Raw genomic sequence first — 12,523 nt, 5'->3', positions numbered from 1 at the left:
TACAAAACATAAAATAACAAATCATACAAAACTTATAATATTACCAGAAATGTAAACGAATATTGGTCACACAATTGCACATTACAATAAATAATACAACTATAGTTGACCATACAGTGTTAATTTATTATGTGCCTACATACAGAACTGCACATAACCTGCATAATATAGGCTGCGTATTCAAGGCGCAACATCATAACTTGAATTATTTTTGGAAATTTCACTTTAAAAGGAAGTTAAAGATATGTTATTAATATTAATACAATTTAATTTTTGATAACACACATATGACAGGTTCTATTTACAAATGAATTTTGAAAAGATTTAGTTGAACATTTAGAAATTTTAAAAAGAGATTGGTTTCTGGTCTGCGTTACTGGGACTCTTAAATTAATAAGTGACAGAATCTTAGGGCAATCTATCATGTTATTTAAAGTTTTGTATTTAAAAATGGCATCAGCCATGTTCCTTCGAGTTTGGAGAGTTTGGAGTTGAGGTAAGTTTATAGATTCATCTGGGCCTGTATTCTGAGTCAACCGTCTAAAATTGCAATACGATAAAAATTTTGATTGTATAGATTCAATTCGGTTAATGTATTTTTTGTATTGGGGTTTCCAAGCGGGAGATGCGAATTCTAATTGACTTCGAACAAATGTAAAGTAAAAGAGTTCAAAGAGCTTTTGCCTTAGTAGGCATTTTTAGAACTTGTAATGCTTACAAGATTTTCAGCATTTTTATTATTTTTTACAAGGTTAGGAGATAAAAAGATCAGTTAAGTATTTTGTTGAGAGACTGACAGCATAAGTATTACTACAATTTTTGTTTATTCTAGGAAAGTTAGGCCAAAATCGGGATGAATCTTAAACACACCGTGTGAAAAACCCACGAGTCACTGTGTTGTAACCTGAGACCCTGAAGTAACCTTAGGTTTACCTTAAGTAAACTTTAGTTAGGAAATATTTCACCGTTTCTTTTCTAAGTTAAAAAATATTTAAAGAATTACTGTTTCGTCCGTTTTTATCAGATTATGCGAATTTTTTTAGCGAGTCACGCAATTAGATCACTTGTATACTCTGGTAATTTATTATCATCAACATTGTAGTGTGTCTGATTTAGTGACAGTTAGTGAACAAATTCAATTACTGGTTAAACAGCTTTTTATTGTGATTAAAATAGTGTTTTTACTTTACAATTAATTATTTTGACTTTTTATTTCAAAAATACAACTTAACCGTTTTGCAAATTACTAGTGACTATATTCATGTTGTCTGTCTTTAAACTCCTGTGTAGCTTAATTTCACACTAGTCGACATACGATACAAGGTTAATTATTTCTCTCCTATTTTTTTTAAATCATAAAGTTGTATTTTTTGTAATCTTCGAATGGACATTTTCACACCGGATTTAGAAAATAAAATGTGTATAATTATGCTGGATTTCTTTACAAAAAATACTTATCCTTGCTTAATTATGAATGTGACGCAAATACAACAAAAAATCTGTATGAGAGAAAGCACGAAGATAGAACTCGTAACAAGGAAGACAGATACTCTGTTTTGTGGCCGGTGTTTGTGTGAAAAAGATTCAGTCGGTTATTGACAATGATAAGGGGCACATGCATGTAAGACGACCGGCGTATTTATGATATTAAATTTTATTTTGCTGTACCAGGGCAAAATTAAAGTTAATTTTTTATAAATTTTGGAAAAGGAATTTTTAAACAGCTTTATTTTTTTGTTATTTTTTTCAGATGTCTGAATTTCAAAATATTCTCTCTTTTGCTCGTTGTAATATGACGTAACGTCTCTGCGCGCAAAGTGTTTTTTATCACAGCAATTTAATAGTTTGTATTTGACCTGGTCCCGTGGCTAGTGTTGCGGACTCACGGATCAGAGGTCCAAGGTTCAAATTCCACTTAACCCTAACTTGATTTCCATTTTCTAATAGTGAGTTATTTACAACTCGTTGAAAATGGCCACCAAAATTGAAATATTTGGGTTAATTATAAAAACGCTTTTACTTCTTTTTTTTATTAAAAAATATAAATTTATACATATTTTTGAACATCTTATCTCCAAACTTGTAAAAAATGACAAAAAGAATGAATATAATTTTAATATTTTTTTAAGTCGTCCAGCTACTACTTTTAACAGCCTGCAACATACTTATACAGGCAAAAGCGCTCATTAGTAAAATAAAACATAACTAAGACAAAAACACAAATCATTTTACCGAAAAAAATACAATTAAGGTTGCTTAAAATATTTAAGATTTGTAAACATAATTATAATTAATATAGACTTGTTATTTATTGTTCGCAAAAACAACATAAAGACAGCCTTCTTCCAGAGGCTTTCACACTGTGATTTCTATTGTATTATGAAGAAAAACAATTGAGTTGGTAAACAACATAAGAAAATCTATTACATCTAAGTTCTAACACAACCTTTCAGTCGTAGGCACAAAACATCGGATTATCCTGAAAACGCTGAAAACGGATTCTGAAAGCCCCATTAACAAGATGGATGGGTACTGAAATACTTTTCCAATTACCTGATTAGTTTTAACCTATGAAATTATTAGTTTTTTGTTTCGTTGTTTTTTTAACCCCATCATGCAACTTAGAACTGCTAAAGCGCTTAAAAGCGAGTTGTAAAATACCTTTTAAGTATGTCCAAATATTTGTAGACAGGCTAAATTTCCCCCCTCGGGCAATCCCTATTCAATATTAGATTTTAAATTTGTTGCGTCAGAGAAGGAAAACATTTTAAAGAACGGAATGTGGAAGTTTAAGATGTGTCGTTTAAGTGGCCACTTTACACAATGTGTAAATTCGATCATTCTGTCTTAATATTATTTCGTCGGCAAGTCCATCTATAAACTTTCACAGAGTAAAAAAGCTGAAATCCTTGTAATTCAGGTGAATGTACCACAGTATCTAAATGGCTACTTAAACCAGCCAATGACAGTTCATTAACCCTGTAAATGGCTAAACTTCCATGTTCCTTGCTCAAAAATGTTTTTCCTTTCTGTTACAACAAATTTAGACCTTTTTTTTGTGAATTTGTATTTATATAATGAATTATCTTTTTCAATTTTATATTTTATTTAATGTCTTTTTTCCCTTAAATCAAACGCGGATCCTCAACCTCAATCCTATTGGCAGTGCCAACCATTACAAAAAAATATTTAAGACTGTCAACATTTTGATTATAAACAGTATTTTGAGTTTGTCCAAATTTGTGTAGACAAGGACTGGATTCAACTCCCTGGGGAGCTGTTTATATTAACATTTTACAACAGAGATGAAGAACATTTAAGATAAGGTAATTTAGAAGTCTAGGCATCTACAGGGCTTATGACCTGTCAATGGCTGGTTTAAGTGGCCACTTTATACAATGTGTAACATTCACCATTCTGCCTATATTTGAACATCTATATTCCTTCAATTCTTTCATCTGTTGATGTTTGTTTATCCAGTCCTTGTCTATAAAAATTTGGACCAACTCAAAATATTGTTGATAAATTACCTGGTCCATGAAGAAGTATAGAAATTGAAAAAATAGTATTTTCAGGCATTGCCTAGTATGTAGGTGAAATAATTCAAATAGATGAATCTCACCCGCATAAATAAAGGTTTCAGCTCTTTAACTTCACAAACATCAACAGATGAAAGAATTTTTGATTATAATATTTGGAATCATTAGTATTGATAGATTTTTCGAAAAAGGTAACAGAAAATAAATTAAAATTGTTAATGTAACATTATGTAAAACGAACAAAATGGACACAATACGAGAATATCAGAACAGTATCATGTGCCACATTTTAAAACGAGACAAGGACAGTCGAGACTTATAAACCGGAGACTGATATTTTACAATAAACTACCAGACAAAACTAAACAAGAGACCCAAACAATCTTTACAAATTTTAATACAATTTAATACTTTCATTCGTTTATTCATAAATTTTTATGTACCAATGTCAACAAAAAAATATTAAAAAGAAACGAATCTTATTAAAACAATTGCATGTAACAATGACTATAAGAATCCACAGTTATTAATTTAATACGCAAAAAACAAAAGAAAAATACAATTTCTCAATCGTGCTCAGGACTTACATCTATCGACAATAATAAGAATAAAGAGTGGGTAAAATTAAATACCATTGGAAATACTAGCTATAAAAAAATATTTTTTTAGTTTCGTTTTAGAATAAAAAATGTTTAGGACAAACATGAATCAAAAGTAAAGATCAGGTCAACTAATTTGAAAAAAGCGAAATATATTAATTAACATGGAGGTACTTATCCTGGTTCTTATATAAGACAAAACGAGAGAGCAAATAAATAAAGACTGAAAGAACATTCAACTTCACATAGATCAAATAACGATGTATCAAACTATGTATAACATTTAAATGAGTTAAAACATAATTTTGACAATTTAAAAAACATTAATAAAAAATTGTAGCGATAGAATTTTAATAAATCAGCAGATAGAATTCAACAACTCACCCTTATTAGCCCCCTTAGTTGGACCCTGTACATTGAAATAAATAAATAAATGTTTTTCATAGAATATAATCATCTCTTACAGTACACCGCCAACACATGTTTCAATAATTTATTCCACTCTGTTCTATTAAAATATTACGTATTTTATCTCTTTCAACTTGTTTTTAAATGAACCTCCACTTTAGCTAATATTTGGTTTCATATAAATAATCATTACCCTGTATAATATTCACCAGTCTGAAGATGCCCATTAAAGGGTGAAAGCGCTGATTGGTCAAACGAATAAGTAGAAGTTTACGAATTATTTTTATATTAGTGACTTTTATGTTAATCTATGTTATTACATATTTACAAAAGATGTTATAAATTATATATAAAATAAAATATAAACAAATTTAAAAAAGAAGAAAGATTTTTTTTTGTTAAATTAATGTAATCCGTAAATGGTTTATAAATTAAATTTCAAATGATATTTTTTTCATTAATACTTGATCACCTTACCTTTATAAAACAGATATTCGAATTATGCTGCATTTTGTTTACCAATGCAGTGCTCTATGCATCACTGGATGCGAGTTATAATAATAATGTTGATCACGCTAACCAACCAATGGCAGATTTACGCCTTGTTTACGTCTTGACGTTCATATTTCCTTTATGGACAAATAGGTCCCTACCTTAAGAAAACTTTGGAAAAATTCATATTGTTTTCTCATAAACTTTGCAAAGCCACCATCAATATCAAATCTTATATTTCACAAAAGTTTTTTTTAAAAGTTGGCTAAAAACTGGCAAAATATGTTACGTCGCAAAAACGATCGTCGTTGGAATATTTTCATATAAAAACCATTTGCTTTTTTTGTATCCCAGCAAACGACAGGTTTAAAAAAAAATAATTATAAGAAATAACTAAACACACATTCTTTGTGGGTTATGCTTTGTTTAGTTTAGCGTCGCGACGCCTTTTTCGATTTAAATTACGAGCGTCGTTTAATCCTTAGACGCCAAGTCAATCTGAAGGGGTTTTAAACCTTCGGGAGTTGAGATTAAGCGAAACGTGATGCTTGAAAGGGTCGACAAGATTCAAAGCTTTACGAAGAAAAATGGATTGTTCAGAGGGAATTGTTTGATATTCGGGAATTTTTCAAATAAGCCGATGTTGGCACAAATGATGAAAAAGAGCCGATGAAATTGTGGCGTTACCTGAAAATTGAATTTTATCAAATCTGATGTGTTTCTTGTTAGTTAAATTATATTATGTAGGTTGCAATGGTAAAAAGTATTTTTGTGTTTTGTTGTATGTAATATTAATAATAGAATTAATATTTCGGTCACTTATTTGAAAAAAGTCAGAAGAGAAGTACTTTTTTATAAATATAAAATTTTTGTTTGAAACACTTAAAAATATCCAATTTCACCATCAAACCTGCATTATACACAATTAACAATAAAGAACGTAGTTTTAAAATAACAAAAATAAAGTCATTAATTATAACTAAGCTCGCCCATGCCAATTAAATTTATTTGATAGTGATTTAATATATTTGTACATTAAAATCTGCATTCTACACAATTAATAATAAAATTACAAAGATAAAATAAACATAACTTATCTCGCCCATGCCAATTAAATTATAATGAGGGCGATTCAATATATCAGTACCTTAAAGCTAAAAGGCTGGAAGTCACTTCTTTTCTAAATCCGACTTATGAATCTTATTTTGTTTATATATTCAGATTCTATTAAAGCTTAAAACATTGAAGTCCTCCGGTTTACCACTACTGAAATAACTTGTTCTAAAACACCAGTAGTGCAGTTATAATACTCATGCTTTCAACATAATGCAACGGTTTGCTGGTACTAAAGCAATGGATACCGAATAAATAACACAATTTTTATAACAAACTACCTCTGACGCAGCAAGGGATTTTGCACAAGATTAAGTCTTATTGTCATAATCAACCAAACTTAACCATTATGTCATTTCCATTAAATTGCTATTAATATCATGATATGACATGTTGTTTAATTTATATTTACCAACAGGTAAAATAACAATTTTCATAAATAATTAATGGCACGATATTTAATGCTTTTGTCTAGAAAGTTTTATAAATAAATGGTTTTGCTATTAACAAATTACAACAGGGATGGAAAATACCTTAAATAAGGAAAAAATGGAAGTCAAGGCATTTACAGGGTTTATGACCTGTCATTGGCTGGTTTAAGTTGCCACTTTACACACTGTGTAACATTCACCATTTTGCCTATATTTGAACATCCATATTTATTCAATTCTTCCATCTGTTGATTTTAGTAAAGTCAAAAAGCTGAAACACTTATTGTTGTCAAGAGATTCATCTGATTGAATTATTTCACATACTAGGCAACGCCTGAAAACAATTTTTCGATTTTTAAACTTCTTCTTGGACCAGTTGGTTTCATTACAATATTTGAGTTTGTCCAAAAGTTCATAGACAAAATACTGGATTTCACCCCCTCGGGGGTTATTAAGATTAACAAATTACAGCAGGGATAGTATTCAAACACTTTTTTTTTTTTAGTATAACCGAAAGCATTTGTATCTCTTTTCAAAATCAAAAATTTAAATTTGACTTCTGCCTTTTTCATGTTCAATTTATTATCTTCAAACTTTTGCAACAAATTTTAGTTCAATACTTAGTTTAGTCTAAATTTGAAATGGCGTAATCTGCCGATCTAAAAATAATTATGTTTTAGTTCCATAAAACTTTTAAGTATATTTTTTAACCGAAATGCCTTTATAAAATATTGTTTTTGTCTAATTTATGTTGTTTTTTTTTTGTTATTGCGTGATTTAAAAAAAACATTCGTTTTAAAATAGCAAAATCGTATGATTTCCTTATTTTGCGTTCGTTTTACCAGACTACAGCTTTAAGGGCTACGGTGTTATGGAAGTACCTACAACTCTTGTACTATGGGCACATCCGCAGCAAATTTACGTAAAGTGTCACACACACGTTCAAATTGGAAATGTGATGTGTGCAAAACCCAGGACCAAAGATCCAGAGCGTGAACCCTACCTCGCTTTTTGCAACCGCCACCATCGAAATAAAATCACAGGGAAAGCAACCAACACATATGTTACAAGAATTCAAAAGTTATCGTTCCACGAAACTGAGAGAGTTTCTTACAGGTGAATATGATCGGCTTAAATTGGATGCCACAGTAAATAGGAAAACCATAAATAAGTTAATGTCAGTCAATCAGACACTAACTGCCAGTAATGAGTTACTTGTCAGGCACCTGCCTGATCTGGACATGCTTCACCAAATAAATCGTCAATTTTTTGTAGAATTACAATTGAACGGAGTAGAACGGATGCAGAATGCAGCCAGCGATAGAAAAGTAAAACTGAGATAATATTACGTTTGCAAAACGAGTGAATATGCAAATCTACACAACAGTTGGGATGTTTTCGACTTTAACAAATGATAAACAATAATAACACTTTTTTTTTATATGACAAAGAATAATCTAATAATTTACTAAACCAATTTTAATGATTTTTAAAGAACCGTAAGATTTTTTTAGTATTATTGGTGTTTTCTGCAAAAAGAAAAATGCAATTTTTGCAATCAACACCATTTTCAAAAGGTGATTAATACAATTTTTTGTATGAAAGCAGTCTGGCTGTTTTTAGCAGAACATATAATTGACCTTACTGCACCCGATAACATAAATATCCCATTTTCTTAAAATTGTAGACTGGCTGCTTTCTGCATAACTGCGTTCCATTGGTACCCAAAGATAAATCCAAAAACTTAACGGAGATCATCCGCAAATTAGTCGCAGCTTGCCAACCACATACCGTACTCCGCACCCGAGAATATCAGTCTCCTTGGCGGTGCCCACATACACGAAAAATTTGCAACGTATTGAGTATTTGTCGGCCTCGTGATGTAGTGGAAAGTGCCTTTGCTTACCATGCAAGAGGTCTCGTTTTCGATTCCGGACATGGTTGACATAAAATATTAATTTAAAAAGGCGTTTTTAAACTTGAATATTTCATAGTTCCTGGACTGGCACCTGAAGCGTAAGACTGATCCACTTACCTTCATTTAACAAAAATGTTCTATGTACGCTGCGATTGGTTTACCAATGCACTGCTCTATGCAGTATAAGGTGCGGAAAGGGAATGATGATGATGATGAGAATCAGTACGGTAATAGGACTCTTAATAATTAAGTGCCTATCATTTTTAATTTATTACCAAAATAATTTTTATTTAACACATCATGTTGCAAGAATTTATATCACACCATGGAAAAATCATTTTTTCATCTAATCGATATTCATTGGGAATGTTTGTAGACAGTAAAAAATTACGGTGTACCAACGATTTTCCTATAACGTTTTTTATATCTGACTATCATAATATAAACTAAAATTATATTATGGTCCCGTAGCTTCGCCTAACTATCTATCGTCAAAAAAAGATTGTAAAATGTTAAATTCTAAGCAAAAACTATTTTATAAAAATCAAATAATATGATCAACCAAAAAAATTAAAAAGATGAAATATTTTGTATCTGACTCGTAATTTTCTCGGTAGAATATTATTTATTCGATTTGTGGAATAAATTGTTTGTGTTTTCGATTTTTTTATTTTATTTCGTGTTGTCTAATTTTCTTTTTTAATTTTGTTTCAGGTATGAAACCTCGGATGAAAAATCACTTCAGGGCCCATCAGTTATCAGTATGGCTCCGTTTGGTGCCGGAACTCCATCGCGCGGGGATGGAAGATGTTGTTGCCCGTCACAACCTTTTCCGCAACCACAACGATGCAGACTTATACGATGGAGTAGTGAGACCGGACCCACTATCGAGGTCCTTACCGTACGAGACCTCCACTGATGTCTTCCGCAGGCAACAAGTAATAGCGAACAACACGCTATTTGTAGACGTATCGTTAACGACGGCTGATACGGTGGTAACCACCTGTGTGACAGTTCTACCAGGAAATCCCCCGGGAAGCATAAACAATGCTACAAATGATCCTCTAGCTAGTCTCGAAGCTGCAGGATACGCGGCATACTCAACAGCGCTGAGCGTTACGATTGCCATCGGCTGCTCGTTGCTTATCCTCAATGTCCTCATCTTCGCTGGAGTCTACTATCAAAGAGACAAAACGCGACTCGACTCCAAAAACATGCAGCATTATAACAAATCTAGCTTCGACCCACTATCAGAAAAGCATAGTCGTTATCACATCGATCACCCATCAAACGCCAGTGTCATTGTAGACGTCGAAACCCAGACTCAAAAGCACAAAAAGAAAAACGCAGGATCTCAAAACGACCCTCATATAACTGACGTTAGTTTCAAAGGTCCGCATTTGTGTGGTAACTCAAACATGCAGATCAACAGTGGCGCTTTGGTCAAAGCGCCCCCTTCTAGCCCCAGTGTGATGATTGGCAATAGTTTGACGCTCCCTCATAAGAACAAAGGATCACAAAAGAGTTATAGTAGTAGTATCGGGCATCAGAACCTGTCATCAGTAGCCACGCTGCCGAAAAATACTTCAGTGCATTTTCAACAGCAGCATATAATGAATACTTCTAATATGATGGCAGAAATGCATCACCATGGTATTCTTTTGCCGCCGAACGGTTCAGCGACCATGCATCTTAGTATGCCTTCATCTCCACCCATGCTCAGAAGATCCGAGAGCCCTCCGATCACCCAAAGCTTGCGGGCGACTCACGGAACTTTTAAAAGCTCCAATCCTAACTCCAATGGAGACCAACATAGTGTACCTCACGCTGCAATGAGTGAAATGAGAGTGTGATATACGTAAATTTGCGTACAAAGTACGCAAATCTAATTAAGATTACTCAATTTAAGTATTTCTTTTATTTGCGTCTAAGCAAAATCAAAAGTGATACTGTTATTCAATGTAGATTTAATAATCTGTGAAAATAAATATAAATAAATCTTGTTATAATAACGAAAATGAAATGCGTGAAATGTTTCAAACTAACAAATTTTAATTAAATTAATTATACAGACCACCGGTCAGACATTTTAGGAGTTGAAGTTTAAGCAGATTGATATAAAATAAAAAGTCAACTTTATAATTTGTAAACCAAACCGCAAATGTTTTAAAAATTATTATAATTAATTTATGAGGAGTTTTTTTAATAACACCGTTCACTTTATTTTAACGGAAAAAAACGTTATTTTAATAATTGTTTCACAAACTTATTTTTGATTAATAAAGATTTCATTATTGTAAAACAATTGTAAAATTGAATTTTCGAAAATTTATAAAATAAGACTAAATTATTTTGATGACCTTCGAAATGTAATATCATATATATAATTATATAATATAAATATATAATTTTATCAGGAAACTCATTGTTTGTGATAGTCAAACATTTTAAATACTTATCTTATGACCAAATATGACGAAATAATTTCTTATTCGAGTTTTGTTTTGTTTTCCTTGTGAAAAAAATCATAACCGTTTTGTTGTTTTCTAAAATCACCATTGATTTGAAAATATGCGATTACATATAAATTTTAAAGTGATATTTTTTCAAAGCGTTTAAAATATCAATAGTCTGATTTACATCAAAACTAAAATTTGTTTGATGTTGTACATAATAGAATATAAAATTATCATAAATGAAGTATATTAATCAATATTCTAATTAAAAATTACCTCTATTAAAATTTATTCAACCAAATGATGATTTTAATTTTCCGTCGAACATTTTCAATTTTTGTATCAAAATATTTACTTGAAAAATAAATCAAAATTTTAAATATTCAAATATCGAATTTCAGAAATTTGTTAGCGGAATATAACCTTTTTTAAATAGTCACTATCAAAATAAGGGTGTAAATATTATTTATGTTTAAAAACACTTTATTGTTTCCATATGTATATGTAAGCGCATATAATATAAATATTAAAATAATAAAAGTATTTGGAAAAAACATCTTTTTATTTCAATTATACTTTTGGTAATTAAATTAAATCAAATTTAAATTGCGTCATTAAATGATTCGTCATTTGGCACTAACATTAGACATTGGCCTACCTGCAGATGATCCAGAGTTCTTTACCAGGTGTAATTAAAATAAATTATACAAGTATGTATTAGCAGATGCAATGTTGTTTTGCCTACCATTCTCGAGGTTCTGGGTTCGATTCCTAGCAAGGTGGACGTGAAATATTGATGTTACTAGTTGTTTCAACAGAAATATTTCATTGTTCCCGGACTAGTATCTGTAGAGTAGGACTAATCATTTTATTTTCATGTAACAGACGATTGAAACACGATGCTTTTAGATTAACAAATACAGTGCTCTATGTACATAGTACTGTTGGGGGTGGAAACGGGAATTATGATGATGTTTACAAACATGTACACGTACTTCTTAAATTGTGTGTAAAACAGTCCGCAGTTTAAAAAAATAATAAAACAAAGTATCTTACAAAGTATAATACATTTAAATTAAACAATATTTCAGTTTGTCTAAATGTTCGTAGACAAAATAAAAATTGTTTTTAGGCGTTGCTTAGTATGTGAAATAATTCAGTCAGATGAATCTCTTCACGATAATAAAGGTTTTAGCTTTTTAACTTCACTAAAATCAACAAATGGAAGAATTAAAGAAATATGGATGTTCAAACATGGGCAAAATGGTGAATGTTGCACAGTATGTAAAGTGGCCACTTAAACCAGCCAATGACAGGTCTTAAGCCCCGTTAATGCCTAGACTTCCATATTCCCTTATTTAAGGTATTCTCCATCCCTGTTGTAATTTGTTTATATAAATTAAAGTTCTAGGTGTTATTTAAACTCAATTTGGCACTTCAATAATATGAAATAAAAAAAAACAGATTTTTAAAACAACACAAATTCGAAGCAAGGTTAACAACTTTATAACTAAACAAATGACAAAATAAGAAAAAAATATATTACTCAAACAAAATAAATGTATAA

The 12,523-nt window shown here is 30.9% G+C and overlaps 1 protein-coding gene across 1 annotated transcript in view; it reads left to right on the top strand.

Moving 5' to 3' along the window:
• The window catches only part of LOC148278436 (uncharacterized), a 135,277-nt gene extending 124,783 nt beyond the window's left edge, over nt 1–10,494 (top strand). The window contains exon 4 of the mRNA XM_088231405.1: nt 9,215–10,494. Within this exon, the coding sequence (XP_088087531.1) occupies nt 9,215–10,353 (1,139 nt within the window). The 3' untranslated portion in view covers nt 10,354–10,494. The remainder of the gene's footprint in view (nt 1–9,214) is intronic.
• The last annotated feature ends 2,029 nt before the right edge of the window (nt 10,495–12,523 follow it).

Source organism: Micrasema longulum, unplaced genomic scaffold (assembly GCF_059751315.1).
Source record: "Micrasema longulum isolate JH-2025_06_02 unplaced genomic scaffold, ASM5975131v1 h1tg000881l, whole genome shotgun sequence".
Lineage (NCBI taxonomy): Eukaryota > Metazoa > Arthropoda > Insecta > Trichoptera > Brachycentridae > Micrasema > Micrasema longulum.
The sequence above is the reverse complement of the archived record's forward strand: the minus strand, read 5'-3'. Positions and strand labels throughout refer to the sequence as shown.